Raw genomic sequence first — 26,405 nt, forward strand, 5'->3', positions numbered from 1 at the left:
ACAGGGGGAAAAAATTGTATAAAAAGATTTATTGAAATTCATCAATGACAAACAAGACATAAAACTGAAAAAGTTTGGCTCTTTGGGGAGCAAGAGGGAAGGTTGCAATATTCTTTTTTTTTTTGCTTTTGTCTTTTATACACAGGTGAGATATTGACTAGGAAATACAAGTCACTTCTAACTATCTTTTTAAAGAGGGATATGAAATTAAAACTGTACATTCAACTAGGAATGTTGCACAGTCAATTTAAATGACTTCGCAACATGGTAAGAAAATACAACTTTTGCAATTAGCATTCCGTGTTTGAGTGTACGAAAGGAAATCAGCCTAGGCTAGACATGCGGCATTGTCCGTCCCCCCCCCCTCCAGTATTTAAAGGTTTGTAAAAATCTTCAAGAGTATTACAGAGCACAAGTGGAAACAGATTCTCATTCACTTATCATTAAGGAGGTGTTAATATATCTATATATATAATATTTTACAGACCAAAATAGTACACACCTTAGTTAAAAGGGTTCAAACATTTTCTTTTTTATTACAACTGTCAGATTCATTTCACCAGTTAACTCAGGAAATTAGGAACACTTTTTATATATATTTTTATATATATATTTCAATGACTGCCGTTGACAGAGAACTTTTCCATATACCTGAAATAAAGGGCACAACTCAAGGGGAATCCATGTCTGCCCGGCCATCTCCAAATCAAGGAAGATTCCCCTCAGGGGGTGGTTTGTGCTCTAAAAAATAATAACAACAAGTATGGGGGAAACCCACAACAGAAGATTTGCAAAGTCACCACCCCAAACCAAATTAAATGGTGGTAAAGGGCCAGGAGTCAGGGAAAGAGATTACGTATTTGGTCACTATTTACAAACAGCGAAAGTAAAAAGATACCTACAGGAAGTGGAGGAAATAGTGTGTGTGTGTGTGTGTGTGTGTGTGTGTGTGTGTGTGTGTGTGTGTGTTTTCCTGGGAACGGCAGCCATTCACAAACAGGCAACAAAGAAAAACACTTTTGTCAAGATGCTGCTTGCACCCCCGCTGCTGTGGCTGGAATGCTTTCACCGCAAAAAATTGCTGCATCCAGAAGAAGTAGAAGAAAAAATGCTCAGAGAGTGGCAAAAGCCATTCTCAGGACCCCAAAGACCTCACTTTTCAGATCACCTTTGCATCACATGTGGAAATTTACTCGCTCGTCTTTTCAAAAACAAAACAAAACTCAAGTTGTGTCCAGAATGATCCACTCCAAGAAACAAATTCACCACTTGCTTTATATTTGTTATTGCATTAACAGGAACTAATAATGGGCACAAAAGGAAATTATTCAGGAACAAAAAGTAGAGTGGCAGGTTGTTGTTGTTGTTTTTAAAAAATGATATTTTAATTCCTTTGCCCACCCAATTATGCATGTCCCGCTCGATCCCACAGCAACGTTACACTCCGGGGAGGGGGGGGAGGGGTGAAATACAGGGTAGAAACAGTCAAATCACAGTAGGAAATTTATTCCCCACCCCCTCCCCACAACAGATTATTTTGAGTTTAATCATCTTCATCTTCTTCTCCTTCATCATCAGGTTCTCGTTTTCTCTTCTGTCCTTTTTCTTCTTCTGTGGAAAGAAATTAAAGGCCGTGTTATGGTTTTCCCAAGTGAGAGACCTAACGCCTCCCAGGCCCCATGGTTTTGGCACTTGTTCCATTGCAGGGATATTTTTGGCAAGCGCATTGAGCCGGTATGTTGAAGAAGCAGCAGTGTAACATTCTCCTTTCTGTGCCAGAGCATGGAATGACCTTGTTCCACATCAAATCCAGCACAGCTCAGGCCTGTGCTGGTCTTCGCATCTGAAGCAGGAAAACCTGAGCAGCAACTAGAGGGTCAGTCAGAGGGCAGACTGAGGGTGGGGGGCCAACAAATCCCAAATGCCATCTACCAGCAGTGTCTCAGCAACCCACACTCAGATCCAGCCACTGAAGGGCCAAATAGTGATGCACAGACAGCTCTTTGTCTCAGGGCTTTCGCACCCTAAGGGTCCAGAGCAGTTTACATAGACTAAACAAGCACGTACAAAATAATCAACAAACAAAAACATAGAACAGCTAACAACAATTCCATACAGGAAAGGCAAGTAAAATTTTCTATTTCATTTCCAAAGGCCAGGATAAATAAAACCAACCAAAGGCACCAAGCGTCGACACAGATAACACACCTTTATGGGAGGGGAGTGCCACAGTTTGGGTGCCACCAGAAAGAAGACCCCATCGTCCTGTCCACCAAATGCTTATTATTAAAAAACAAAACTCTGCACCACATGAAGTATGTGCAAAGAATAAAAACATCTGCACAAAAATGATTTATCATTTATCAAACAGCCACAACCGGCAGGAGGAAGCCAGCAGCCTCTCTGCAGGGCTTGAGGGGGAAACGGCACAGAAAGATCCAAAGTCAAGAATCTTGAAGGAATCTCTGTGAAAAGAGCCTCCATGTGAAATATCTCAAAATCTTATCACACTGCAGTCATGGATTTTCCTCCATGTGGCATTTTCTATCTCTTATTGGGCACAATGGCAGGAATGGGCTATTCAGACTCTAAGCTTGCGTTGCTGTAACCCTTTGACCATTCACAAGGAGGTGATTATTTTTCCTGTTTCAGTTCTGCGCTTACCAGCTTCTTCTTCCTCCTCTTCATCATCTACTTCACCATCGTTGAACCCTTCTTCATCCTCCTGTGGGAAAGAAAGCGGAAAATGCATGCTTTGTCCTTGTACATAACTTTTTCAAGCTGGCAAAGCTATTGGGAAACAGAGATTTCAAAGGGAAGGGAAAGAATCCACAATGGCGCCTAAGGAATCCCAGGACCTGAGTTCCTTCCAGCACTGGTTCAGCAGCAAGAGACTCTCAGCTATATCCTCGCCCCTCCCAAATGACATTCTTACCTCATCTTCCCCGCTTACATCCTCCTCTTCTCCTTCCTCTTCTTCATCCTCATCTTCCTCATCTTCTACTACCTGAGCATCTTCGTCATATTCCTCTTCTGCAAAAAGCAAGCAAGGTCACAAGGTCGTTTTGCTGCAAGGACCTACCGGGGAGCAGTGCGGGTCTGCTTGAGAGCAGTTTGCCATCAAGTCTTCCTGCAGCCTGACATGCGCAAGCTGAGTAGGAAAAGCATTTCCTGGGCATGGCGATAGTCGCGGTGGGGAAAGATGCCACCTGCTTGATTTCTGCCTGCCAGGCTCACGATAAAATTCACAGGAGCTCCAGCCAAGTAAAGCCAAGTGGCAGCCGGAGGTCCTTCTCGTGCCAAGAGTTGGTGTAATTGATGGGAGCTGGGAAAAGATCGTGATGCTGCGGAATCAGGCTTTCTGCTCTTGTGACCTGATGCACCACAGCACTCACTGTCATGGGATGTGGCAAACCTCAGGCTCTTGTGGTACTTGTATGGGGAGGGGAGAGGGGCTAAAATACAATAATGATAAAGAGCTAAAGTAGGCAGCGCTGCAGAAATTCAAAGGGAGCATCTGAAAAAGCGATGTGCAGCTCAAGAGGCTAAGAGGACTGAGGTAAATCTGGAGGATGAGGAGGGAAAGGTCTGTATCAGCGGCCATTCTCCCTGACAGCTTAAGTGGAGCCTCTAAACGGCAGGTGTGAGCAGCAACCAGCAAAAAAGGCTCATTGCCCTGACTTTCTGGGGAGCATCAGTCTGCCTGCTGCTGTTGGACACAGACTAGTCAACTAGATGGATAGTTTCTGTCCAGTCCAGAAAGTCTGTTCTTATATTTTACCAACCTTTTTCAGGGGGAAACTAGAGTGCTGTTAAAGTACTGAGCTGCAGCAAATTTTTCCGGATGTTCTTAATATGGAAACAGCACATGGACATTTGTTTCTGCTCTTGGGAAACTCCACTAACAAGGTGACCTACCATCTTCCTCCTCCTCATCGTCATCAAAGCCTTCCGCATTGCCCTCAGCATCTGAATCGGGGGCCTCTTTATCATCCCGGTCGTATCCATCGAGATACGTGAGTTGTGGGAGGAGTTTGAAGACGTTGTCTCTGTAGTCGTTCAAGTTAGTTACCTCGCAATTGAAAAGATCTAAACTCTTCAGGTTTTCTAACTTTTCCTGAAAGGCAAATGAAGGGTTTCACCTATCAGAATCAAACCTTACCAAAAACCAAAGCTCACCAAGTATATATTAAAAAGCAAATATGCTCCCAGAACAGGAAGGAAGGTCTTCTAGCTGACACATCAGGCGACACCTAGGAGATTTAAGCTACTGCAGAGACCAGGATGGGCTTGGTTGGGCCCTGGGAGGCTTGAGAAGGAAGGGTCCCAAATCTCTCAGACACATGGAAAGAGAAATAAACTTGCTGTGTCACCTGTGGCTGCCCTGAGAATTCAAAGGCTCACTCAAAGCAAGAGACCTTGCTTCTGGGCAATGTGCAACATCAACCCTTCAAGTGACCACCAGAGGGAGCTGTGGAAACAACTCTGCATGTCAATCAACAGCAAAAGGGAGCAAAAAGGCGGCAGCAGTAGCCGCAGCCAGAAGATTTGCACCACTTCGGGAATTTTAAGAAGGCTCCCTCAGCTGTTGGGTTCAGAGGGTAGCAAACATTTTATTGGCTAATAAAATGATGGGAGGAAGGAGAATTTCAGGCCATCAGCTCTGGAATCAAGGGCCTGACATCTACTGCATCAAGGACCTGACACAACTCTACTGTTTTCTTGTTTTGTTTTTCACAAGCTTCATTTTGTGTTTGTTTTTAGTTGTAAGCCCCCCTTGGGAGAAAAGCACCATATAAATGCAGCAAACAAAGTGCAGCAGCAGCAGGTGGAGAAGAAATTCTGATAGTGTGGCGATTATGAGGGTGAACTACTGCTCAAATCTGGTCTTGGCCATAAACAGCTCATGCAGCCACAGGCAACCCCCCCCTCCCTGCACCCAAGTTACAGGGCCCTGGCAAGGATGACTGACAGAATGTACGGTGTTAAATCTCTTGCAATGCACCACACACTATTCCATCCCCTTCCCTGTGCCACTAGCAGGCACACACACTCTACTGCTGAAGAGCCAGCAGGAAACAAGAAAGGCAAATATGACAGGAGGATCCTGGAAGCGGCAATGGCAAAAAGTAGACCAGGAACACCACTGGATGGATGAGGAAGTGGCCACTCATGGCTAGGCATTCCTGAGAGACAAACTCTGATGGGGATGGGCTAGAGAGCCACTGGAACAAAACTGGGTGGGCAAAGAGGTCATGGGGTATAAGGTTTGGGCACCCACAAGGCCAAGCAGGAGAGGAGAAACGGGCAGGAGGCACCCAAGAGGACCAATTGTTTGGTTGCTGTTATTTATAGTCCCACCTTTCCGTCAAGGCAAACATTGTCCGCCTCCCCACTTTGACCCCCACAACAATTTGGTGAAGTGGGTTAGGCCAAGGACAGTGACGGGCCCAAAGTCAACTTCATGGCTGAGTGGTAGTGATTTTGAGCCGGAGGTGCCTCAGTTCCAATCCAATACTCTGATGAACCACATCTGCGCCAGGGCCCCAAATGCAGCAGGCAAGGAAAGCCCCACCATGAATCATAGGCATTAGTGTGGGCCATGGCATCAAAAGCTGGCCTCAAGTGGCTCTCTGACAGCTTTGCACCGACTTACCAGAGGTTCTATTGTACTGAGATCCTTTATTTTGTTGCCACTTAGGTTTAGGTGTGTGAGGTTCGGACATTTTCCTGCCAATACTTCCAGTCCTCCTGAGATTCTATTGTCGCTTAACTCGAGCTGAGGGCAAAATATAGATATATATATATAAATGGTCCACACATTTTGCAGTTTTCAGGATTCAATCACATTTTAAAGTTTGGGGCTTTAAAATGGCTCTGTGGAATGGCTTGCACTGACCTGAATTGCCTGGGGACAGCGTAGAGAGCAGAGGTGGGGGTGCCTCTCTGTCTGGCCCTTTGAACTCTCCTCAGGCCACGCCTCTCAAAGGCCCTGCTTCACACCCTTAAGGTTTTTGCCTGGCTGGAATGTGCCCTTGCAGAGGGTGTGTATGAGTGTGTGTAGAAACAAGCCTACTATACAATACAGCTTTTGTTGCTCCACCCGTTTTTACCTCTGGCTCCACCCACCACTGACATGTGGCCCTTGGAAAGTTTCCCAGAGAGGACTCTGACTATCAGGCTACAAAAGAAACCCAACCCTTGTTGTGGAGAGAGAAAATATAGTAGAGGACCTGAAGGACACAAACAGAGAGAAGGGTAGGTACCCACACTGGAAGAATGGCAGATGAAGGTGATAGACTACATGGGCTTGGCAGAAATGACGAGCAGAATCCGAAACCAGGGAAGAGAAGCAGCGCAAGAAGAATGGAAAAAATTCAAGGACTATTTAAAGAAATATCACAAAGTTAATGAAAGCTAGAATGATGTTGGACTGGAAAGTAAATGGTTACTATTAGCAATGGTTAAGACAAGGAGAATAAGGAAGATTAGTTTAAATCTAAATTAAAATAAGGGAAGATTTGCTGAGTAATCGATAAGAATTTGGAATACAGAAAAGGGAGGCATGAGGAAGTCGGGGAAGAAAGGTATAAGAAATTAGGATATGAAATGGTACATGTTTTTTGTTTTGTTTATGTCTTTGTATGTTTATGTATGTTATGTTTATATGGAAAAAAATCTTGAATAAAAATATTATAAAAAAAAAAAGAGAGAAGGGAAGCAGAGGAAGAGCTCCCACCAGCGAAAACACTGAAGGAACTATTAAAACATGTAGGAAAAGATCCAGCAGGGGACAGCATCATGGAGATCCAGGGAATAATGAGGCAAGCCAGGGGTGGGGGGAATCAACTGTATCAAAGGCAGCAGAATGTCAAAAGGAACGTAGCACCTTTAGATCTTGCAATGATTTTTGAGACTGTAGAGTCAGTGACGTTCAGGGGGCAGAACCCAGACCGGAGGGTGTCAAGAGGAGAGGTGAGGCAATAGGAGTAAGCAGCATGTGCACCAGGAGTTTGAGGGCAAGAGGTGGAAGGGAGAGGGGGTGGTACTTGGGAGAGTAAAGGCGGGCCAAGGGAAACTGCAGGATGTTTGAGCACCGTGGGGGAGAAGGGAAAAGCTATGTATGTGGAGGAGGGATAATGGTGCTGAAGAAGACAACTCCAAAAGGGAGGAGATCACGGAAGCATGTGCTGAGAGGGGTTACAGAGCAGTCAACTCATCAAGCAATAACGGAAAGCAAAGAGGGAGGTGCAGGATGAAGGGCAGCCGAAAGAGGAGAGGCGGCAAGTAATCAGAGCTGCTGGTTTCCATTTCAGCACTGAATAAGGAGGAAAAGTCTTGGGCAGGGAGCAAGAAGGGGGTGGGGTGGGACGTGCATCAAAAGGAGGAAGACAGGAAGTGAAAATTCCTGCAGCTGGTGTGAATCAGAGAGGCAAAATGGTGCTGCTTGGGCAGGCAGGCAGCAGATAAAGATGCAGAGGGGAATATGGGAGCTTCTAATGGACAAAGGTGGTCCACTCTTTAGTTCTCCACAGGTAACTCAGCTTCACAAGGCCATGGAGAGAGATATCAAATGGGGGGAATGAGCTAGGAGGGCTGAAAGGGGCAAAGAAAAACGCTGGGAAAGGGTTAAGGAAGTCAAGAGCAGATGAGACAGATGAAGCGAAGGTGCAAACTACAGGAAACACAGGAGTCTGGCAGACATGGGGAAGAGGGGAGGCTGCCGGGAAGGCCACTGGATCAATAGATTGGAGGTCATGGAAGGAGCACAAGGCAGAGCATGGTGGACAAGGTGCTGTGCTGAAAGGGAGCAGGGGATGAGCTGCCAGAGGGAATTTTACAGCAGACACAGAGGAGCTCTTGGTGAAGGCAAGAGCAAAGGAGTGTCCACGGCAGGGCAGGAGAGAATCAGCCCAGAGGCAAAGATGGATGGAAGAGGCAAAGGAGGAGGAGATGAGAAGCAGTTGGGCCAAGGGGGTTGATGCTGAAAAGGTTAAGGAGGAGAGAGTCAGCAATGTCAGAGATGAAGTTTATGCATTAGGAACTCTTATTATGTAGAAGTATGTGTCTTACTATTAATAACTTAAAATAAAACGCCACAATTTTGCCACAAGGAAATCTAAACATCTGATGTAAAATTTCCTCTTTGGCAAACTCATTCCATGCTTTAATAATAATGCCTTTCTTTTCTTTTTAAATAAAGACATCTACCTACCTTCTTAAGCTTGTTTAACTTTGGTAAGTTTGCAACTGAGGTGAGGCCTACGTTGATTGTACTTAAGAATTCGAGCTCTTCAAATTCATCTGTCAGACCTTCAATTTTGCCTTCATTTGATCTACAGTTGTCGAGAACAAGTTCTTTAACCTGCAGATAAAAATTAACAACAAAAATATTAAGTTAAATTATATTTAGTTGCAACCACCACCTTAAGCGAACATACAAGCTGTTTTGAGGCAAACTGCAACAGCACTTCAAGAATTATTGGTCTCAGTTTACCATAAAAAGCTACTAGGAAATCTCTCTCCATCTATTGAGCTAGATTACACTGTAGATCAACAAATGACTTGGCCCATTGACTCTTCTTTTCCACTCACTCTATAGATTTCAGGATACTAGCTACCTTACAGAAGGAGACAACTCGCTATTTATGTACACTATGGTATAAAAATGAATACTGTAGAGAGATTGAGAGAGCCAGTAAGTGCAGTCGGCAGCCTGTTGGAAGTGGACTCAAATCCTCGCTCATCTGTGAAACAGGTGTCCTTGAACCAGTCACTCACTCGGCCTAGCCTACCTCACTGAGTTGTTGTGAGGATAAAATGGATTTCATCTGCAAATATGCTGCTCTAAGCTCTGTGAATCAAACACACCTTCCCACAGCTGAATTGCTCCCGGCCCTCTAATTACACCAGAGTAAAACTATGACCCTAAACACACCAAAATCAATAGGGCATGCTTACAAATAAACGTTATGCATTTTAATGCCGCATCTAAGCAAAAACTGTTTCTTTGTAAACGCTGTACGTTTCTATAAAACTGCACCTTTAATTTTTTCCAGGAGTAACTGTTCTTAAGGTCCTCAATCTAATATAGTATTAATCAATTGCAGGTGGTGGGAGCGAGGAACATGCTACCACCAGGAAAGAAGCAACAGGCAGTGTTAGCATCACTCCAAAGCCTGAGCGTGCCCAATATCCTCATCATTCTGACATGCATCTTCAGCTGGTTTCGTTTGGCAGATTTGATATGGAGCTTTTTTATTTTTGTAACTTTAACAGTGCCTAACCAGGCCCCTGTGTGAGCTCAGTAAATAAGAATACCCCCCAAGATCAGCACACAGATGATCAAGACTGTTGTCTATCTGACCATATGCTGCCAGCTTGTGCTCAAGATAACAAAGAAGAAGGCTTAAGCAACTGATGTCGATAGCAGGGTGTGTGTGTGTGTGTGTGTGTGTGTGTGTGTGTGGAATTAAGAGCCTCAGAAGAATACAGCATCTTTTAGCAAAGACAAGGAGGGGAGAGAAGCCAAGAACCCTGAAGCAAAATGCACCTGCCACAGCCCCACTCCTTCCTCCACCTAAGCTGGGGAAGGGGAACCAACTGTCACCCTCCAGATGTTGTTGGACCCCAGACCATTGGCCGTGCTGGTTGAGGCTGATGGGAGTTGGGAGTCCAACAACATCTGGAGGGTGACAGTTGGTTCCCCCACCCGTCCTAGACTGACACAGTACCCACAGTGGTACCTTGGGTTAAGTACTTAATTCGTTCCGGAGGTCTGTTCTTAACCTGAAACTGTTCTTAACCTGAAGCACCACTTTAGCTAATGGGGCCTCCCACTGCCACCGCACCACAATTTCTGTTCTCATCCTGAAGCAAAGTTCTTAACCTGAGGTACTATTTCTGGGTTAGCGGAGTCTGTAACCTGAAGCGTATGTAACTTGAGGCACCACTGTATTAGAATCATAGAATTGTAGAGTTGGAAGGGGTGCAAAGGGTCATCTAGTCCAACACCTTCAATACAGGAAAATCCACTAAAGCAGCCATGGCAACCTCTGCTTAAAAACCTCCAAGGAAGAGAGTCCACCATGTCTCATGGGAGTCTGTTCCACCATCGAACAGCTCTTACCAGTGCTTTTTTTTCTAAAAAAAATTTTAGGGGTACTCTCATTTTCCTACTCAGACTGAAATACTGCCCCTCAATGAGGCCAAACCTAGATTCACAAAATGCTTAGGGGTATGTGTACCCCTGCGTCCCCCTAGGGGGGGAAAGCGCTGGCTCTTACTGTCAGAAAGTTCTTCTTGATGTTTAGTTGGAATCTTTTTCTTGTAATTTGAAGTCATTGGTTCGGGTTCTACCGTCCAGAGCAAACATGTTTGTGCCTTCTTCCATTTGACAGCCCTAACCAAAGATGGCTCTCATATCTCCTCTCTGTCTCCTCTTTACCAGGCTAAACTCCCTCAACCATTCCTCATAAGGCTTGGTTTCCAGACGCTTAATCATCTCGGTTGCCCTCCTTTGCACACACTCCATCTTGTCAATATCCTTCTTATATTGTGGCACCCAGAAATGGACACTATACTCCAGGTGTGATCTGACATTAATATTCAAAGAGAGAAAAGCAGACATGAGCTATGTCTGCAACTGTATCTTGAGCCTCTATTATGCCTTACTACTTATATAAAAATGTATCTGACATAACTATAAAAGATCCTGTTCTTCCATTATTATTATTATTATTATTATTATTATTATTATTATTAACCCCACCTTTTTCCCCTGACAGGGACTCAAGACAGCTTACAGCCATACTTTCACTTCCACAATAATTGCTTGGAAAGGACAGTCAAGCACATGTACTGGGTTTTTTCAGGAGGGCCCATATCCAACCATGTGCAAATATCATTCGACACACAAGAAATCTGCCATCAAATATAAGTTAATTTTCTTCACCATTTAAGATATTTTATATTAATTGTTTAATAAATTTGCCCAAGATGCTCACTTCTGGGCAACTTTCCGGGGGCCACATGCCAGTGTTGGGTTGGGCCAGAGGCAAAAGTGAGCAGGGCAACAAGTATAAATTCTACCTTTGAGCAGCAGGCTAGTTTCATCACACTCACACCCCCTCCCTGCCCTCCATCCAAGCAAGCAAGAGGCACGATCAGATGTCAGCCTCTTTCCAGCCAGATAAAAGTGCTCAAGGGGGAGGGGGAGCAGGAGTTGCCTGGAAGTGGGTGTGTGGCTTTTTCATACGAGTGCCAAGGAACACAGACAGCCTGAGGTTTCCCATCCATTTGGATGGTTTAAAGGCCCCAGTGAAATTAGGTGGCTGCTTAAAAAGTTTTTTTTTTTTTTATCATGTCCCCTTATCACGGGTCCTTCTGCAAATGACACATTCTGTTCCTTGAAACTGTCCTCAGGTGGTTTTGTGCTAGTTGCATTGAGGGCAGCTGAAACAGGCCTTTGCAACTTATTACAAAAGTGCACAGTGAGAAGAGCAGAGATCTCTAGTCAGCTTCTCTGCCTCCGCTTAAAGCACAGATCACCACACCCCTGCACTGCTGACGAATCCTGGCACCCCACAGCTTTGCTCTTCACTGAACCCAAAACTGCTTTCCAAACTGGTTTCTCTGGATCTTCCTTGCAATAGGCCCCTCAGCTTCCTCCGTGAAGTTTGCTTTTGAAGGTTGCTGCTACTTGTCCCAGGAAGATCCCTCTTGTTAGTGTTCTGCATCAACTAAGTGCTTCACATCGCAAAAGATCCTCCTTTTATAGCATGGGGAGGAACAAAATATGGTACCACTCTCTAATACACACTCCTCCCTACATGAATGGCTTGCTGATAAGCCATCTGAATCTACCCACTGACCTTGCATGCCTGAGCCCAGCTGTGGTCCTGCAGTGCATTTCAGCCTAACCTTCCATATCTACATCGCCCAGGGCCCAACATCCTGGCTATGATCTTGCATGAGAAAGAAATTCGTTGTGGATTCAAAATGGCACTCTTTGCGATATATATATTTGGCCAGTGTTAAGTATCTACACAAACAAATCAAACACCAGGGAGCTTTCTGTTCTTCCAGCCTCCTGGAATGGCCTTGCCTTTGACTGGCCCTCCTAGCCTACAGAAGCCCCAGAAACGGACAGCCAGGGTAGTTCAGTTGGCAGGGCATCCGACTATGACTGAGAACTAAGTTCAAACCTGTCTCCATCTGTGCAGCTCTCAATGGGGGCCCTCATTCTACTGTGTGTGTGTGTCTAACCCATCTCACAAAGGGGACGGGGAGGAACTAGGCTCCTTGGAAGAAGGGTGCAACAGCAATTTAATAAACAAAATGGCATTTATTGTAATTTCCAGAAGGGTAGCAGGGCTAGTCTATTGCAGCAAAAACAGCCAGAGACCTTAGAACGGAACACGTTTATTACGCCGTAGGTTTTTGTGGGCTCAGGTCCATGAAACCTTTTGCCATAATAACTGTGTGAGAATTTAAGGTGTGGTGAGCCTCTAGTCCAAAACAGGAGGACTACCTTCAATGGCTAATTCACAGATGCGGACTTCCCATAAAAGTCTTTTTAGGCAGCCTCCTACTTGTCCCAGCCCAAATTAGGGAGGGAGGATGTGGGGAGACAAAAGAAATCTCCAACAGTCTTGGTGCAACCTCAAAGCTGGCTTCACAGTCACAGAAGGGATCCTCTGTTACTGGACAATCCACAGCTGTTATTTTGGGATGCCTGTAGCTTTCTTAATTTATGTCGAGTAGGAGGCACTATGTCTCTGAATCCCAGTTGCTGGGGTTTACAAAGAGGGAGAGTGCTGCTGTTGCACTCTCGTCCTGTTTTGAGGGCTTCCCATAGGTATTTAGTCAGTCAGTGTGAGAACAGGGTGTTGGACTAGATAGGCCTTTGGCCTGAACTAGCAGGGCTCTTCTTATGCCAAATTATGACTTAATTACAGATGGGATAGCTTAGCTGGTTGCTCTGACACAGCTCTCATTCATGTCAAGGGATTTGTGCAGGTGTGCTATTTAGTACCAGACAGGGCACATAAAAGGGCATGTTGGGTTTTTTGAAAACATCATTGTGACCCATAAATAGTACCGTTAAGTAGAACAATGGGTGGAAACCTAGGAGTCCTCGAATAAGAGGTTAGCACACTGAGGTACAGGGTCCCTCACATGAAAAACACCAGGCCAGTGACTGAAAAAAAAGGTGAAAGAAAAACAATGCAGAACTAAGGTCAGGACCTGTTTGAAGGCCTCCCAGAGGTATCTAGTTGACCACTGTAAGAATAGGATGCTGGATTACATGGACCTTCGGCCTGATCCAACAGCCAGGCTCATGTTGCTCAGATGTCAGGTAGTAGACCAGAGAAAAACATATGGGGTGTGGGTGGGTGACTATGAAGATGTCACCAGAATATAGTTCACCATTAGGCAGTTTATAAAGAGGAGATGGAGGTGTACCTCCTTCTTCTCCATACAAAGCCAGCAGGTTATTATACTTCTAAAAAAATAGTGAATCCACCGTTTGCCTTTTCAGACAGTCTAACCTCTGTTCAACAATTACAATGAACAAACATGTTCTGAAATTGCCTCTGTGGCATTCCCTCTGCAGGAACAGATACCTTCAGCACTGCTTACCTGGCTTGCAATGTGGAAATCACATCAGATAAAAACAAGGGGCAGCAGCAGCAAAGAACTACATCTTGCAGGAATACTCTCCCTACAGAGTACCAAAGGAACCCCTCCCATCAAAGGCAGGCAGGCAGGCAGAGCCTCTGGGAGCCAGATGGCTGAAGAACTGCATTAAGCAAAGCCAGCACCTCCTTGCTGTCTCAGCAAAAGGAAGGTTATTGGAGAGAAACTGAACAGCAAGAGCATGTGGGCAAGGACTGAGCTCCCTGCTAAAGCACAGAAGTGCCTAGTACACATAATTGTATACTTAGGAGCCATCAACCACTCAACTGCCCTCCCTAGCAAGTGGCACGAGATCCTCCTTGTTGCACCAATATTTCCCCCCACCCTTTTCTCATCCTCTATTACAGCCAAGGTGGGGCTGAAGTCCAGCCAACCCTTCTCCACCAACCAGGCAACAGGCTCCCAGGATTTATCATACCAGATTTTGGGATGTGGAAAGAAAAGCGAAAAGCCACACAGCTGCAAGATCAGATATTTTAAAAACAACAAGGATAAAATGTCTGAACAAATAAAATATGCAGTGCATTTTTTTTTTAATAGAGGTTGGGTGGCCATCTGTCATGAATGCTTTAGCTAAGACTCCTGCATTGCAGGGGGTTGGACTAGATGACCCTTGGGACCCCTTCCAACTCTACAAAGCTACAATCATCCCATATTTCCAGGCTCACTCTTCTTCAGGGGATCAACTACAACTACTCTCTAGGCACCCCTTCTTCTCAAAAGTTTCCAACTGGGATACAGAAGACCTGCAACTAACTGTTGCAGTGTCCTCCTGTTCAGTGTCCCAGTCAGTCAGTCATGCTCTTCTCCACAATACTCCATTCCATTAACCCTCCACCCAGTTTTCAATCCCCCTACCCACACCTAAGACTAAGGGAAAGGACTGGGAATCTTGTTTCTGTTGTTACACAGAGCTTCAGACATGCTGCTGCAAGCCCATTATAAGTAAAACACCAGGCCGAAAATCCTCTAGCCCAGTTCCAAATGAATGAGGGGAGGGGACTGCCTCTCCCCATGCACCTTGAAGATTATCCCCACCCCAGCCCTCCTCTCCAGTTCCAGGCTCAGGTAGGTGGGGCTCATCTTGCTGCCCAGGGTGAGTTAGATTTCTTGCTCCTTGATTTTGCCATGAAGTAAATAGCTTAAAAAATGGAGTGCAATAGTCTTGCCCACTATACCGGTGTAAACTAACGTCTGTTGTGAACCAACAGGATTACCAGATCTCAAAAGTAACCAACTGTGTTACAGCATAGGTAAGCATGCATGTAGTTTTTCCAATAAAGCCAACTCCTGTTTACAGAGACCCATGGAATATTGAGACAAGTGCAGAAACAAAAGGAAATTCTGCTAAATTAAACATTTCAGTTAAATGGGTCATATAGAATTGAAATTCACCAGGTCCAGGGCATAAGGAGTTAACATGAAAAACATCATATGGCAGCCTTCCCCAGCCTAGTGCCCTCCAGATATGTTAAACTACAATCCCCATCAGTCCCAGCCATCACAGCACTGCTGTATTATGTTGGGCTGATGGGAGCTGTAGTCCAAAACATCTGGAGGGCACCAGGTTGGGAAAGACTGGCATATGATACACCAGGTTAAAACTATCAACTTTGCCCTGGGCACAATCCACTGGGCTCTTCTGCTGTAGCTAAGCTCCCATTCATATAATCAAGGCAAGAGAACAGATTCCCCAACAGAGGATTTGTTTGATTTTTAATGGACTCAGCTTGCATAATTTCAATCCTTGTAAAAAGAAAAAAAGAAAACCACCACCAGCAACCCAATAAACCATACAGACTATTCCAAATACATCACCCTCAACAAAAATTTTATTGGAAGTTAATCTGTCTTGCTTTGGACACATTTGTAACCTATTTCCAAGCAAGAGCCTTTAATAAAACCAATCCAAATGCTTGGCTAGAACTTCATGAATAGTAAATATTCAAATGTCTAGCAAAAACCTAATGAATAGTAAATGAACAAAAGGTAGTTAGGTATAAAGCCACTTTTATACATGTTTGGAATGCCACACTATAAATAAATTCACTATATTCCAATGAATCAGCTAGATGAACAATACTTGCTTTCATTTTAAATGAGACATTTTTAAATAGATGATTATCTTTTCCATGACAAAATGTACCTATCTAGAAGTAATCTGATATTATTTTAAGAAATTGTAGAATACTGTGAAATTCTCTTGATAAAATTTTGTGATCCCATGGCTAAAATTCTAGTTTTAAGCTATCATTGTTGTGAAAGACAGTAGCCAAACCTTCTACAAGAAATCCTTTAAGCAGCAGGCTCTGCTAGGGGACATAAAGTCTGAAGAATTCCCCCACTTATTTCTCTTCAGCAATAACTAGGATACAGTGTAAATGAAAGTTTTGCAGCATTGCCTTCTCTTAAGGTGGGACTGTTGGCAATCAATTGCTTTTTCGAAAGGAAAGGAGCTCCATGGTTGGTGCTGGTAGCTCAAATACAATAAAGTAAAAACCCAGAGCCAGTATTTTTGCCGCCAAAGAGAAAAGGAACCTTCCTGTCTCACTAGGAAAGATGGCCTTGACTCTGCCTTCCCACATCTCAAAGAAAATCCACTGACAACGGGCGGTAGGAACGACGGTAGAATCTATAGGGCAGGAGCCCCAGACAGGCCCCCTCCCCAAATAGGATGGAAGGCCTTCGCTGCGTTTCGCCACAGCCCACCCTTCCTCCCGACCCAAATATTGTCTCTGTCGGGAAGCACTTTAAAATGACTGGCTGATTCCAAAAAGCCCCCCCCCCTTCCCGCCAACAGCAAGCAGATGGGAAATTCCTGGGCCCCCGAAAGCAAGATCGTCCTTCAAACTACACCCCGCCCCGCAATCACCTTGGGTGCAACTTCCGTAATGCTTGTGCAAACCTCCTTTTCCTGGCCGTTTTGCCCGTCTAAACGGCGCGCCTCTCCCCCTCCCGCGTCAGTGACACCAGTGACAAAATGGCAGCCCCTGGAAGCTGGCAGTCATGTTCGGCTCGCTCGCACGCACGCACGGCGGAGGGAGGCAGGCGGGCGGCTGCCCCCTTTGGCTCCGAGGCGGCTAAGCGCCACCGTCCACCCCCCCCCCACCGTCCGTTCCCGTGATCGGAGTCCAAGCGTGCGCACGGGGGGGGGAGGAGGGCGCGGGGTGGGTGGAGGCGCTTCCCTGCTTCTCTCTCTCGCTCGCTCTGCTGCTCCCGCCGCCCGGGAAGGAAAAGGTAACCTTCTGCCCATGAATTATGCACCGCGCGCAGAGATTCCTGCGGGCGGGCGCCGCGATCCACAGACACTCCCCCGCCCAGCTAAGAACGAGCATGTTCCCCCCCCCCATATTTTTTTGTTTTGTTTTCTAGGCGTCCGTGCAGATTGCGTTCTCCTCCTCCTCCTCGCGCGGATCCAGAGGGCTCCTCCGCTTCCCAACCCAGCCTCTTCTCTCCTTTGCAGTTCGACGGGGGGAAAGATGGCGCCGTGTCCTACTTCGGAGTGTGTGTGGCCAGCGCCAGCGAGGAGACCCAAGTTAGGCAGAGGCTTTCCGCGGGGCGGAGGCAGAGAGAGAGAGAGAGAGACCGAGGAGTGCGCTCTTCCGACGGAGCTCCCGACCCACAAGCAAGACGGCTCCGGCGTCCCCACGAGCGCACACACAAAACACGCCCGCGGCCAGAGACGCGTCTGCCCGCACAAGCCTTAGTCAACACCCGCGACGGAGAGAGGGAGAAGCAGAACTGCGCCGGTGTGTGTGCCATAAAAAGCGCCCCCCCCCTTTCCAGACTTCTTTCTTTTAAAGTTTAAAGAGCACGTTACATAAATCTGCAGGTCAGGTTCTTGCGCTTGTCTAGGGGCCCGAAATCGCAGAGAGCTGCAGCTGCTGCTGCTGCTTCCGAGGCAAGGGGTAGTAAGGGAGATGGGGGCGAAAGGAGGCAGGTGACAGATCCATTTCCCCCACTACCGCCACCAGCACGGTGGAACCAAACTGCGTTATGATTTTAAAACCTTACGTAAATGCCCCCACCCCCGCGTTAGCGGAGGAAAACATCTTTAAAGAGGGTGGGGTTGGGGAGGGGGGGCACTTGCTTCCCCAGACACAGGCGAGTTCTTGCAAAAGAATGGGAGGGGGAGATGAGAGCTCGCACTCCGGTTCCGAAGTCATCGTCTTTACGCAGAGTAGAAGCCACCCACGAAGACCAGCCTTCGAAACGGGCAACCTTAATTTCTCCTTGGGCGGCGGGGCGGGAAGGATGCAGCGCCTCAAGTTCTCTCTCCCCCCCCCCAACCTTACACAGGCTGAAGTGTTTTCTTCTGTTACAAATGGGCACCAGGGGGAAAAACGGAGCCCTGGAAATCGCCCGGGCGAGGCTGGGAGACTTTACAAAATGCAGCTCCAACCTCTTCCTCGCTCGGACAAAGTTTCAGCTTTATTTAGAGGCAGAAGCAGAACAACATCCCAAGTCCAGCCCCGAGGAAAAGGGGGGTAACTCAACCAGTCAGCACCCCCCGCTTCCTTTCGCCCGCCTTTTTGTGTATCTTGTGTTTGCGTGAGGATGGTGGCTCCATCAGGGGCTGCTTCGGCCGCCAGCTTCCTTGCCCTCTTCGCTGTATCGGAGGGTTTAAGCCCCCCACCCATCTTCCAACCCTTGTATTGAATGCAAACTCCCCCTACCCTCCCAAAAACTATGCCTGAGCTTCGCAACATCTGGGGAGGGGAGGATGAGAGGGAGAGAGAAAGGGCGCGTTCATGAGGACTACAAAGTTGCAAATATGGCTCCCCAGTCACCCTCGCCTGATCCGCTGCGAAGAGGCAATGAAAACTGGTGATCGCCCCCCAAGTCGCTCGCAGACCCCCCCAACCTGCCCGGCTCCAGAACCTGATCCTAGCAAACTCCTCCAGTCCCCGCCGGAGCGCAGCGCCAACTCGACAAGCCATTATTATGCCGAGGCTTTTACGACGCGCTTTCCCGGGGCGCTATTTTCCCTGCCACCCGGGCAACCAAACACGAAGGAGACTTGCCTTGGAAACCGGGTGGTAATTTTTCTTACCCCCCCCCCGCCCCATCCTTGGTCAGACTCGAACGCGTGAGCTTTTGGGCACCCCCCCCCCATGTGGGTACACACACAGCCACGCGCGCGCGCACATACACACCGTGGGCACCTCAAGGGCAGCAAAAGCACCCACGACGGCAGCTGGCACAGACGGCGCCCACCTCTCCCCACGGCGAGCGCGCCCCCTTACTCCTGATGTATTGGCTCTCTTTTTTGCAAGCTGCCCCCCATACCAACACCTTCTCACAAAGCCCCCCGCCCCACATTACAAAAATAAAATAAAAATCTCCTTGCACAGGCTTACGTCGGAGGGCGTCCTGTTCCGCAGCTCTAAGTGGATCCTTTTCTTCATGTCCATGTCCCTGATTCAGCAGGAGGCTCGCTCCGTCTCGCTGCGCTGCGCTCGGCTCCCTCTTTTGTATTGACACCAATGGAGCAAGCCAGGGACCCCCCCTCCCGCCCCCCCGACCAAAGCCAGCGCGCGAGGCAAGAGGGACTTTGAGCGCTCAACCAGCTCCGCTCGGAATCCCCCAACGCGGCCAACAAGCGCGCACACTAACCTGATAACTGCGGGGGCGGGCGCTTACCGAAAAAAAGCTCCTCCATTACGGACGTGCGCGAGAGCCAACCGGAGTTCGGGGAGCGCACACGCGATCCAATGGGGAGCGACCAAGGGCGGCGGGGGCCAATAGGAGAGTGCGGCACGGTCGGCCAAGGAGGACAGCCCGGTTGGGAACCAGCGAGCTGAGGCGCAGTCGGGACTAGCCGCGGAAGGCGACGGGTGGAAGAGCTGTCGGAGGCTGGATTCGACGAGGGAGCAAGCGAGGAGGGGGCCTTTCCCGCGCCGGGGTGTGCGTGTGCGCGCATTTGCGAGGACGGTCGGGGAGGAGGACCAGCAATGGGGAGGGGCTGTTAAGCAGAAATGTGTGCGGTGGGGTCTGTATCAAAAAGTGGGTTAATGGTGGGTGGGTAGGAGCACTGCTGACCCTGAGATGAAAGGGGTGGGGATAGAAGGGAGGGACGGAGGGAGGGAAGAGGCTGGGGATGCGATGGGAGCGCTTAAAGGTTGTGGGGCTGTAGAAATGAGAGAAGGGCGAAGTTGTGGGTCTGCGTTAAGGGTTAGGAAATGAACGGATTCAGGGAGGGAGCGAGGTTAGTTTGGATTTGGAAGGAAGGCTGCCTGGGAGTCATTATGGGATGGGAAGAGGATATAAGTGATCTGGAAATTATTTAAAGCTTAGGAAGCATAGGTCGTAATTTCTAATGCATGAAGCCTGTACTTTAGAGCAGCGGATGCTCTGAAATTGAAAAGACGAGGCTAGATCCAGAATGGGCCTGGGAGTTGACAGGTGGGTTAGAATTTTTGGCAGGGAAAATAGTTCAGGGAGGTGTGTTGTGAAATGGGTTGCTCTGTTGAAAAGAGTTGAAGGAAATTAGATAGAAGACTGAGAGTTTCTTGAGGGGGGGATCATTGTGATGGGGAACGGCTGGACAAATCCTAGCTCCATATTGCCCTAGCATCTAGAAATGTGGCACTGTCTCCTAGAAATATAAACACTTCTTTTCCAGTTGTAGGGTGGGTGTGGCTCCTGAAATGAGAGGGCTGGCTTTGAATACAGGAGTCAAGTGGGAAATGATGAGTAGAAAGAAAGCTTGCAAGAAAGTGACAGTCTTCCCCAAGATAACAATAATTGCTGTCAAATGTTGATAGTTTTCATGGAATAAAAACTATCTCAGAAATAAGAGGTGGGGGACACTTGTTCTTTCTGTCTGATGAGGATAGGAAAAGAAGCAATAGTAGTCAACTACAAAAAAGGTAGAGCATATGTTTAAAGATTAGGCGGTCTCCTTATATGAATAGTTCAGCAATGGTGTAAGCAAGGGAATGTGAGGAAAAGGCGGTGTTTTAAAGTTGCTGGTGGTATTATACAGTCAGCAGCACTGTTGGGTATGCAGGAACTGTGCCTTGAAGTGATGCAAGTAGGTCTAGGCAGAGCAACAGTATTGGAAGGTGTTTGTTAAAGTTAGGGCTGAATGTAGGGCTGGTACTTCGAAATAAAATAATGCATGCCAGGACTGAGATGTTTACATTGAGGGAGAATTTGGGGGCTGTCAAATGGGAATTGCTGCAAGAGAGCTGTATCTCAACTATGGTGTCTGATACAATAATTTTTGCAAGTTCCTTTCCCCTGCATTTCCAGCTAGGGACAAAAAGAAGGCAGAATCCATCAGAAGAAATTTTGAAGCAACAGAAGGGGTGTACTCCGATGTGACTGCATTTCCCCCCCTAATATCCAGGCTTGTTTGAAAAGAGGTGTGGTTGGTTTGGGAGGGTTGTCTTTTGTTGGCACCCTTGCTGTTGGCCTATCTTGTTACACTTCTGCTTTCCAAGCAGTGTCACACGTCTCTTCCCTTTCATTGCACCTCTTGTACTACTCCACAGAGTGAAGAAGAGATCTTTTGGTAATCACTGGGGTATTTATAAAAGGAATGCTTGGTACTTGCAAGCTCACTTTCTTTGGAGGACTTCCAGGACTTCAAGCTGCAGGATCAGAAATAAAGTTCATGTAGGAATCCTATTTAAACAGGGTCATACTGTTATGTTAATTGCTCTTGTCACACTGAGGAACCTTCAGGTATGGACTTGTGTCTCTTCTCCTTCCTCCCAAGGCTTGAAATCTTGCTCTTGGTCTTCCTAAGCAGCGAGGAGCCTAATCAAGCATGATAAACTAGGATGATAAGTTGGATTTCTTCTTGAAATCTTAATGAGTTTCATATGTTTAAAATACTGTAATGGATTTTAGTGGAAGGCTGACTTTCTATATTTTCACATGTGATAATTCAGGGAAGATTGGCAGGATGCAATTCACCCTTCAATGATACCTCTAAAGAACCAAATAAGTTGCATCAGTGTTCTTAAGTTGGTCTCTGTGTTACCCTTTTAATTGTGAATATCAGCATATTCCAGTGGTAGAACTGTTTTAAAGTTCAATGGCTCAGTCATCATAAAGTGACTTTGGTATTCCAGCATTCTCCTTTTCAAGTAGTGCATCAGGAGAGGTCTGCTGAGCTGTCTGGCTATTTTAACTGGAACTGGCATAGTCAACAAGTCAAGGGGGGGATTTTCTGTAAGAATTCCTAAAGATCAGTTGACTATGGACCATATCTTTTATCTAGTCTTGTAGAGAGGTCAGGGGAAGGTCAGCTGGAAGGAAGGAAAAAAACATAAGCCACAAGGACATGTGGAGTTTGTTGGCATTTTTAAAAGCCCCATGAGTGAGCTTCAAGAACCATGAAATACACAGCACTTGAGCTCAAACATTTACTTTGCATTACATAGTGAGAGTAAGAGAGGTGACAGCCATGATTCTGGGGCCAACTGATTAGATGACAAGCAACTGCTAATATTTCTGCCTAGCCTCAGTGCTTGGGAACCCAAGCTGTAGTGCACGATCACTTGCATTACTGCTGCTCTTTCTCAGTTTTCAGTATGCAACGTGCTTTACAGTCTTCAGCTGTTAGGACTAAAGATTCAAGTACCCACAAAATTTAAGTCTTAAAGGAGGATGGTATCTGGCATTGAATCTCTGAAAAATGTTAGCATAAATTAAGCACTTGCAGAGCTGTAGGCATTCTTGTCTTCCTCCCTGCCCCCGCTTTTCTGTTTTTGCAGGTATGGGGAAAACAGTGATCAGAAGATCACTGTTTTGCAAGCCTTGTACAATTTCATAAGGTTCTGCTGTTTTGCCTCTACAACCAGCACTGCGAAATAACAGCTTTTTGTAAAAGTGTGATCACACCAAAGTTCAGTGAGAAATACAAATGGAAATGGTTGTTCTCTCCCTTGCTGCAGGAACCCCTGTTATTCCAAAGGGAATTAAAAGCACATACTTCTTACATTTTTTGGCACTCCCTCCCCCACTGAAACATAAGTGACTTCAAATGAAAGTGTATGTACTTTTTCACAACCGTTAATGCATTTCAGGCTGCTGCAAGAGGATAAAGGGAAGAGCTTGTTTTCTAAACTAAGCTGGACTGAGGCAACAGAATGGGTAACATAATGTGGCATAGGACAACTTTTCATGACAACTGTGCATTTTTTCATAAAAAGCAAAAAAATGTACAGCATAGTGACCATTTTCAGATATGGAGCATTTGATATTGCACATGTGTGCACGTGCACAGCCAATTTAAGTACTTCTATTAGAGCATGGTGTAATCTATTTTCCTTTTTGTATTAAAGGAGAAATTTAAAATTGTGTTTTTAAATTAAGGGTTCTAAACAAAATATCTTAAGATTCTAATGCGATATAATTGGACTGAAAGACAAGAAATATATCAGTTTCCTGATTCCATCTGAAAGTTTAATATAATGCTCTTTTCAGATTCAGGGCAAATGACATGTTTTCTAACTTTTAGCAAGCAGCTTGTGGGTATAAACCACTATCCTCTAGCTTCCATTTCAGTGGGGCATGTGGAGGTCTCCTGGTTTGCTTTTGGTGAATGTACTCCTATCTGCTGTTGTATTAGGGCAGCCTTTACTATGCTGGTTGGGGCTGATGGAAGCTATAGTCTGAAACAGTGTTTCCCATACTTGGGCCTCCAGCTGTTTTTTTGGACTACAATTCCCATCATCCCTAGTTAGCAGGACCAGTGGTCAGGGATGATGGGAATTGTAGTTCAAAAACAGCTAGAAACCGAAGTGTGGGAAACACTGGTCTAAAACATGGAGAGCACCAGGTTATTGTTCAGGCATTATCTGAGGTCCTCAGTGGGAGGTCTGGAGGGTGGCAACATGAGAATGGGCATTTTCAGTGGTGGCTTTCATGGAATCCTTGTCCCAGGGAGGCTTGCCTGGCACCATCATTACATATATTTAGTCACCAGGCAAAAGCACTGCTTATTAATCAGGCCTTTAGCTTTTAACATGGCCTTTCTGCATGGTTGGTATGTTTTAATATGGGTTGTTTTATTTTTGTTTTTGCTGGTTTTAATGTATTTATGTATTTATTTTTTGCTTAAAATATTGTATGTCGCTTTGAGTTGCTGTGGTAAAAAAAGCAACTAAGTGTCAATAATAATAATAATAATAATAATAATAATAGACAAGCACCACTACTGCTTGTCACCCTTACTGGTGCTCATGGTGCAGCATCCTTTCTGTGATGGCAGCACTCTCACTTCAGAAAAGTCTGTCAAACCAGCTCAGTTTTTATCACCAACTTTGGTGTTAACATGGAAGTGGCCTTTCAAGGAGGATGATCTGATGTTGCGTTTGCTGCTTTGTCTTTCTATTGTTATAGGGTTGTTGTTTAAGTATTACCATTGCTATATGCAATATAAGGTGTCTAGAACAAAAATTATTTCTACACAAAGAATGAAAGCTTTGTAAGATAACACTAAATACTTCATCAAACAAAAATCTATTAACAGCATACTCCTGCAAATATTTACTCAAAAGTACCACTGTGTTTGTTAAAGGACTTTCTAATGTTTTTAGAATTGCAGACTAAGTATCTTGAAATACCTGTACTTGTTTATTAGCAGAGATGCACATTCAGACTTCATTTAAAGTTGGTTTTTTTCTTCCCTCTTATTTTTACAATCCCAGTTAATTTTGAAAATTACACTATTTTCTGTATTTTATGAAGGCATTCTTTAATAAAAACTGTTATTGAAGAGGATAATTTGAAAGCTGTTATTATTTCAGTTGTAGTCAAAATATTACACATGAAACTATAGAATTATAGAATTATAAGGATAACCCAAAGGAAATTATGTTTAATATTGTTTGGTGAAATATTTCTATCCTGTCTCTTAGTTGAAGCCACTGTAAGAGTCTTAACATAATTTTGAAATTATAAAAAACTGAATAAAATCCAAAAGAGACTAGTGTTGTCAGCAACTATAAGAGAGAGTAAAATGATCAGCTGTATGTAACCTAGAAGCCATGACAGTGGGATAAGGTGAACTGACACCATCCACCTCTATGTTGCCACCCACCATACTGCGTAAGGTAGAGCGCTCCCACCCTGACCTAAAGATCTTCATATCTTGTGGGAAATGCTGCTAGGCAATTCAGGGTTTAACTAGGGTTGCCATATTTCAAAAAGTAAAAACCAGGACACCCAAAAAGTTGTTGAACTTTTTTTTTTACATAAACGCAAAAAAAAAAAAAAACCTTCATTTTTTTGATTACCTTACCTAAGATCCAGGACAAAGCATGCCCCCCTCTGAAATTCTGGTAATGTATGGGAAAATCAGGACATAAGGCAGCCCTAGGTTTAACAAGACAAGCCCTTTAACTGTGCCCAGAAGCAAAGTGGCAGCTGGTGTAGCTGTTTAAGCACTAGCAGAATATGCCCTTTAACTTGTACAAGTTAGCCTAGCTGCTGGAATTTGAACCAAATGAAGTTTCCAAACAGCCTTCAAAGGCAGCTCCAGGTAGAAGGCATTGCAGTAATCTAAGATGGATGCTATCAGGAGTATGAATAACAAGCTAGGTTTTCTTTCTCCAAGAAGGTTTGCAGCTGTCATTCTAGCTCAAGCTCTTAAAATATTCTATGAGCTACAGAAGACACCAGGGCATCTGTCAGCAAAGGTGGATTAGCAAGAGCACACCCAGGCTATAAACCTGATGTTTTAAAGCAAGAATCTGTAATTTTTCAATTGGGCTGGGGTGTGGGATAGGGTTGGGCAGGCCTGGAGGCAAGTGTAGATGGAGCAATGTTAACTTTGCACAGTATGCGATATTCCTGCCACATCAGGTTTGTAGACCCACAGACCACTCCATCAAGACAAGAAGTTGTTATAACAATTCAAGGAAATTCCAGCAAGACAAAGGCATTCAGAACCACGCAGGGCCAGGAAGGGGCAGATTGCAAAACAACAATGTTCTTTTCGAAGTTAAAAGCAGCATCAAAACAAAGTCACTGAAACCATAGACAGTATAAGCTAGAGGGCTGCATTCAGCTCCATAGGCTTGAGGTTCCCCATCTCTACTTCAGGGAATGCAGCCTCATCCATAACATGTCAAATTCATATATCTATAGTTGTCTGGCCTGGGAGCTTCTTACCTGGCTTGAACTCAGTGTATTGGCCTTCATCCAAGAACCTGTTGAGGGCATCAACCTGAACAAGATGAAACAGAATTGTGTATCACAGGCATGTTGGTGACATTCCAAATCTTAGCACATTAATGTAGGTGTTAGAACAGTGTAGAGGACAAAATGGAGCCCCACTTTACAGGTGCTATAGATCAGAGCAGCAGACCTCCAACCCCCACCTAAAACCAATCTGAACAGCCGTAAATGGTACTAGCCAACTAGTTCACAAGGCTACTGGTTAATGGTATTGAAAATCACCTAGAAGTCTGATAAACTACTACCTTACTCAAAATAGATGACTGCCCTGAAACAATGTGAGGCTGTGCAATAAACTTCACCTACCTTGAAAGCAACGTCCTAGACTGCTAGCGACCACTTCAGCCAGGCCAGTTGCGCAAATGATGCTGCAATGGATAGGAATGATTTGGGAGGTCGAATACGGCTAATCGTTCTGAATGTGAGGAAGGGGGCTCTGGGGAACAAGGGAGGACATAAGAGGAGGGAAATGGGAAGGGGGTGGGCAGTGTGCTGAAGGGGGTAGC

General features: G+C 45.6%; 2 protein-coding genes across 4 annotated transcripts in view; one reads left to right on the top strand and one right to left on the bottom strand.

Annotated features, from left to right (window-relative positions):
* The window catches only part of MAP2K5 (mitogen-activated protein kinase kinase 5), a 933,658-nt gene that overhangs the window by 505,412 nt on the left and 401,841 nt on the right, over positions 1–26,405 (top strand). The window lies entirely within an intron of this gene.
* Positions 11–26,344, bottom strand: ANP32A (acidic nuclear phosphoprotein 32 family member A). Of its 3 annotated transcripts, XM_083587033.1 has the most exons (8): positions 26,206–26,344; positions 25,834–25,888; positions 8,216–8,365; positions 5,657–5,779; positions 3,919–4,117; positions 2,936–3,033; positions 2,665–2,725; positions 11–1,611 (listed from the first exon to the last, which is right to left on the bottom strand). In XM_083587033.1, exons 2-8 carry the CDS (start codon positions 25,882–25,884, stop codon positions 1,544–1,546), a joined length of 750 nt encoding a protein of 249 aa, XP_083443159.1. In that variant the 5' UTR covers positions 25,885–25,888; positions 26,206–26,344; the 3' UTR covers positions 11–1,543. The 3 variants fall into 3 exon arrangements, with proteins under 3 accessions (XP_083443159.1, XP_083443157.1, XP_083443158.1); XM_083587031.1 differs by lacking the exons at positions 25,834–25,888; positions 26,206–26,344 and adding an exon at positions 19,062–19,337; XM_083587032.1 differs by lacking the exons at positions 25,834–25,888; positions 26,206–26,344 and adding an exon at positions 9,136–15,302.

Source organism: Podarcis filfolensis (genome assembly GCF_964270895.1).
Source record: "Podarcis filfolensis genome assembly, chromosome: 14".
Lineage (NCBI taxonomy): Eukaryota > Metazoa > Chordata > Lepidosauria > Squamata > Lacertidae > Podarcis > Podarcis filfolensis.